The sequence below is a fragment of the Salvelinus alpinus genome, chromosome 4 (assembly GCF_045679555.1).
Source record: "Salvelinus alpinus chromosome 4, SLU_Salpinus.1, whole genome shotgun sequence".
Taxonomy (NCBI): Eukaryota; Metazoa; Chordata; class Actinopteri; order Salmoniformes; family Salmonidae; genus Salvelinus; species Salvelinus alpinus.
In genome coordinates, this window is record NC_092089.1 from 99,685,975 (window position 1) to 99,692,049 (window position 6,075).

The following is a 6,075-nucleotide window of genomic DNA, read 5'->3' on the forward strand; positions in this document are numbered from 1 at the left end:
ATTTGCTGATGAACATAAAAGCTCCACCCCATCAGATTGATTGTGAATTGTAATTAGGGATAAACGTTTTATTCAATGTCTTCAACTGTTAAATGTTTTTAAAAATATATATATAATAAAAATAATAACTGCCCATCTCTCGAGAGACTGACAAAAATGTATCAACGTTTCTTCAGACTGCTCAACAACACATATTTGGTCAATATCCCTGTTCTATGCAATTAGGATCTGGGTTTAACCACAGGCTGCTGGTGGGATTCAGCAAATCAGGAATATAAATTACTCAAGGAAAAAAGTCCTCTGGTGAATGAACGAATGAGGAATTGTATTTATTAAAGTAAATAATAATGAAATATAGTGCTCTGCATCAACAACAACAAAAAATGTACAAATAAATTCCATTATCAGGCACAGAAGACGGAATAACCTCATAAGACAATTCCATTATCAGGCACAGAAGACGGAATAACCTCATAAGACAATTCCATTAGTGTTGCTAGTACCATACAAGATTGACAGTTGATACAAAAACAGGTAAAAAATAAAATAGAAGACATTTCATCGTTACAAAAATATAAATATTCGGCTATTAACAGAGAATAGAAAAATAGAAAAACTCCAACACGTGGGACTTAAATATGTTCACATAACAATCCTGGTGAAAAGCCTTTTTTCCATTCCTCTTGAAACGATGGGGAACATTACAGCAATCGTCTTCCTTAGTACACCTTTGACCTGACAAGCAAAATAGAGGAAAAACTGATGAGCATGAAACACTGAGCAGATCAGGTCACATCCAGCATCACTGATATAGGAGCTTTACAGTGAAACGCTACGCAAGGTCACATCCAGCATCACTGATATAGGAGCTTTACAGTGAAACATTATGCAAGGTCACATCCAGCATCCACATTTATACTCTCAGTTGGCAAGAGAGTATAAACAGACTGGTACCCAGGCTATGCCATGTCATGGCTCTCCTACTGGAGAAAGAGACTGGTACCCAGGCTATGCCATGTCATGTTTCTCCTACTGGAGAAAGAGACTGGTACCCAGGCTATGCCATGTCATGTTTCTCCTACTGGAGAAAGAGACTGGTACCCAGGCTATGCCATGTCATGTTTCTCCTACTGGAGAAAGAGACTGGTACCCAGGCTATGCCATGTCATGTTTCTCCTACTGGAGAAAGAGACTGGTACCCAGGCTATGCCATGTCATGTTTCTCCTACTGGAGAAAGAGACTGGTACCCAGGCTATGCCATGTCATGTTTCTCCTATTGGAGAAAGAGACTGGTACCCAGGCTATGCCATGTCATGTTTCTCCTACTGGAGAAAGAGACTGCTACCCAGGCTATGCCATGTCATGTTTCTCCTACTGGAGAAAGAGACTGGTACCCAGGCTATGCCATGTCATGTTTCTCCTACTGGAGAAAGAGACTGGTACCCAGGTTATGCCATGTCATGTTTCTCCTACTGGAGAAAGAGACTGCTACCCAGGCTATGCCATATCATGTTTCTCCTACTGGAGAAAGAGACTGGTACCCAGGCTATGCCATGTCATGTTTCTCCTACTGGAGAAAGAGACTGGTACCCAGGTTATGCCATGTCATGTTTCTCCTACTGGAGAAAGAGACTGCTACCCAGGCTATGCCATGTCATGTTTCTCCTACTGGAGAAAGAGACTGCTACCCAGGCTATGCCATGTCATGTTTCTCCTACTGGAGAAAGAGACTGGTACCCAGGCTATGCCATGTCATGTTTCTCCTACTGGAGAAAGAGACTGGTACCCAGGTTATGTCATGTTTCTCCTACCTGGAGAAAGAGACTGGTACCCAGCCATGTCATGGCTCTCCTACTGGAGAAAGAGACTGGTACCCAGGCTATGCCATGTCATGGCTCTCCTACTGGAGAAAGAGACTGGTACCCAGGCTATGTCATGTTTCTCCTACTGGAGAAAGAGACTGGTACCCAGGCTATGTCATGTTTCTCATACCTGGAGAAAGAGACTGGTACCCAACCTACCAAGAGAAAGAGACTGGTAACCATGCTATGTCATGTCATGTTTATTCTTGCTGGAGTAAGCCTGGGTACCAGTTTATATGTCATGTTTCTCCTACCTGGAGAAAGCAGATATGGACATGATTCCCAGCAGCATCTCCAGACTGTAGAAGCAGAGTAACACAGCATTAAGGATGAACTCCAGGCGCAGGACGAATGTCTGCAGCATCAGGTAGTACACAGACAGCACTGTGCATGGCACCAGGACCAGCACACTCACTGACATGGCCAGAGAACGCTCTGTTAAGTTCCCCTTCCAACCTGGAACAAGTGTGGACGGAAAAAAACGTTAGCACATGATCATAAGGAAGGACATATAGCATAGTCCTACAGTAGGTGCCAAATAGAACTACCAGATGCCATTATGGCAATAAATATGACAAGTTATAAGCACACAATGTAGGCTACATAATGTGAATATTCTTGTTTTAATGAACACACCATGTGATGATGCAGAGACATACTGGTAGCCCAGAATACAGCTTAACAAAACACAAACCGTAAAATATTCGGAGGGATTCCAAGCCAAGGAACACAAGAAGTAGCCCAACGTCCAACGTGAGACTAGCTGGTGGGTATGGTAACAACAATCCTGTGGAAATACAAAAGGCATATTTAGAAATCAATCATTTTGCTTTTAGCCTTGACACTGGGTTTGCAAAACATCAGGCAGTGAGCGATTGATTAAACATTAGTTTATGTCTCTGTGTGGTCATTTGAGTAGACTACAAACCTTTGTAAACAAACATCAGACCCTCAGCAAGGAAGTAGGAAGCAAAATACCAGCCGTTGAGGTAGAACAGGACCTGCAGTGGTGTGGAGGACAACTGAGATGTGGCGTTAAGGTCATATCTAAGACTTGCAAATGGTAGCCCGCTGGCAGATGATATAACCAAGGGTCTATGATATGAGTAGGCAGGGCAAACCCATTTTGGTGATTTCTGGTAGCCTATATCATCAAAAATAAATCACAGCACATTTTTGGACCCACTGAGCAGTTTTCCCCCTGAGTAAGTCCAATACCATTGGAAATGAAAATGTTGAAAGTTCAATTTATATTCCTAAAACTTAAGTTGAAAATGATGCTGTCGCTGCTTCCTGTTGACAGAACATTTAGCTCAATAGCTCAATGTAAAAACACAGTTAACAGTGTCCAAATCAACAACCAACATGCAGAAACAGTTTGTAATATATTGAAAACCTAAACATAAAATGTACTGTCTACACATAAATGTGCAACAATAGTAACCATATTACTTGTATTTTTTAAATGAGCACCTTAGAAACTGCACCCTGTTGTTTTAACAATAAATCACTCATATCGATTAGGGGGGGGGGGGGGGGGGGATCATGTAAAAACCACATAATTGTACTCACTGGTTAGAGAACAACCTGCAGAAGACAGTCAGCTACATTTTGGAATGTTGCATTTTGATACGGGGGACAACAACAGAAACAGAAACGCAACACTTGTCACTCCCTCCTATCGATTATCACGTTGAAATCAATAACTTTAGAGGGGGGAGATGAGGTTGCACGTCCTGTTAAAACTAACACAGCTCAAAAACCACACGGAATATGGAAATAATGTGTACATCACTGGTTACAGGACAATTTGTAGAAGACACCTAGCTACATTCTGAAGTGTTGCATTTTGATTCAAGTGGGTCGACAACGCGGTAAGCCTAATGCAATTGTAAAAAAAAATTGCACTTCAATCGATATCACATTGAAATCAATAGTATAAGGGGCAAACGTTTGCGGTGTATGCACTGTTTAAACGAACACTTTTCAAAAGGCCACACGGAATCTGAGAATAATTTTCACATCACTGGTAAGAAGAGAATTTGTTGAAGACAGTCATCAAAATTCTAGAATGTCGGGAGAGAGATGACCATTTTAATTGAAAACAATCACAGTCAGGTACTTCATTGTTACCCAGAAAGGATTTGATATTGATATTAAAACAGCTGCATTGGACCTTTAAAAATGATAAGTGTTCTAAGTCCTGCAACAGACAGGCGCATATAACAAAATGAACGTTACCAACCCACATATATTAACCCGTTTAAAGCAATCGATTTAAATCTATTCGTGATGACAGTGAACTTTTATATTTAGCATCACCAATCTAAAGAAAAAAGGATATTGTATCTCAACTAAATGTTACGTGTTGAAAATGTGAACTTGTGTAATGTAGTAACACAAACCTTGGGGAAATTGGCATAAAGTAAAATAATAAAATACGACAAAATAATTCAATACTTAAATTTAGGATGATGGTAAACCAAGCACACTCACAGTTTTTTTTACAACAATGACATCTATGTCTTCCTACTTAACCACGGAGAGCTTAAAAATACTCCTAAGCAAATGTTTACTGTGCTCTCTAGACTAGTAGTTCTCAAAGTGGGGTATGTGGAGGTACTTCAGGGGCATGATCAAAAATAAAAAAAGATATACAATACTGTTCAAAAGTTTAGGATCACTTAGAAATGTCCATTTGTCCATTAAAATAACATCAAATTGATCCAAAATACAGTGTAGACATTGTTAATCTTTGTAAATTACTATTATAGCTGGAAACGGCTGATTTTTTAAAATGTAATATCTACATAGGCCCATTATCAGCAAACATCACTCCTGTGTTCCAATGGCACGTTGTGTTAGCTAATCCAAGTTTAGCATTTTAAAAGGCTAATTGATCATTAGAAAACCCTTTTGCAATTATGTTAGCACAGTTGAAAACTGTTGTGCTGATTGAAGCAATAAAACTGGCCTTCTTTAGACTAGTTGAGAATAAATGCACTGTAATTTAAAAATGTAATCTTTAGTTGCTAAATGCATTTTTGGTATGGAATAACATGATATACTAATCGATTCTTGAAAAATAAAACTTAGAAATGCCTCATGAGGTTATTTCAACTGTTGTACCCCATCAGAACCTAAAATTGCTCCTTTTTTAAAAAAAAACTCTGTTTGTAAACAATATAAATGTAAAAAAACACTGTATAGCCTCAAAACATTGGTTACATTTCTCCAGGCCAATCCCTCAGCTTTTTACCAAAACGGAGGCGGGGGTGTCCGCTTTGTTATTGTTTCAATTAAGGACTCCAGCTTTAAAACTGCAACGTTTTCTTGCTGCCTCATGACATATTGTGTAGAATTGCAGGATATTAGCTTAAACTGTAAAATTCTCTCTCGATAACAAGTGGTGGGCTTTAAAAATGTTCCTTCCCAGAGCCGAGACTTGGTTCAGCCAGCCATGCACTGCCGACGTCATTGTAAAACTCATTGAATACTATTAATTTTTTATTTTGATGTCACTCGGGTTATGAGAAAACGTTTGAGAACCCCTGCTCTAGACTAGAGCTTCCATAGTGAGTGTGAAGCAGCCTAAACCTAAGCTTTGACGTCCCTAACGTTATGTCCCAAATCAGTACCCATAGGGCTCTGGTCAGAAGTAGTGCACTATATAAGGAATAAAGATGCAGACTAACGTTAGCTATCACAGTAGCTAATGAAATAGCAGACGTTAACTAGCTATTAAATGCAGCTGATGCAGATTCTACATTACAACAAAAAACAAAGGATACAATTGGATGTTTTCCTGCAAGAATGAGACAAATGAGCAGTTAAACAAGTCTTCTTCTAAATCTTCCATTTCATATCAATTATGTACATGCTTACAGTGATGTATTTACAAAATGTCTGATTGGCACGCTTGCTTAAACATTTAACATGCTGTTGCTGTGCTGTTCGTGATAGAACGCTAGGTAGCAAACGTTCTCTAGCTAGCTAAGTGGCTAGCCAGTTAGTAGATAACGTTACTTCTCCCATGCTAAGCCTACTAAAATGTAAATTATCTTGAAACTGAAAGCGCAACTCATATCCACATTATGGCATGCGATTAATAACCAGAGACATTTATCGTTCACAAGTTGTCTGCACATTTATGAAAACTATTTCCCACTCACCAGACACCGCCATGTTTATTTACCATGGAGACAGACGCCG

General features: G+C 39.4%; 1 protein-coding gene across 1 annotated transcript; it reads right to left on the reverse strand.

The window, feature by feature from the left end:
* Nucleotides 1-304: 304 nt before the first annotated feature.
* On the reverse strand, nt 305-6,048 carry LOC139574812 (transmembrane protein 216-like). Its single transcript, XM_071399722.1, has 6 exons — nt 6,036-6,048; nt 5,655-5,668; nt 2,792-2,885; nt 2,558-2,650; nt 2,118-2,319; nt 305-735 (listed from the first exon to the last, which is right to left on the reverse strand). Exons 1-6 carry the CDS (start codon nt 6,046-6,048, stop codon nt 720-722), a joined length of 432 nt encoding a protein of 143 aa, XP_071255823.1. The 3' UTR covers nt 305-719.
* Nucleotides 6,049-6,075: the final 27 nt, after the last annotated feature.

Coding starts and splice junctions, on each gene's coding strand:
- LOC139574812 (XM_071399722.1), bottom strand. Junction 2,651..2,791: donor TCTGATGTTTGTTTACAAAG/GTTTGTAGTCTA, acceptor GTATTTCCACAG/GATTGTTGTTACCATACCCA. Junction 2,320..2,557: donor ATCCCTCCGAATATTTTACG/GTTTGTGTTTTG, acceptor CACTTGTTCCAG/GTTGGAAGGGGAACTTAACA.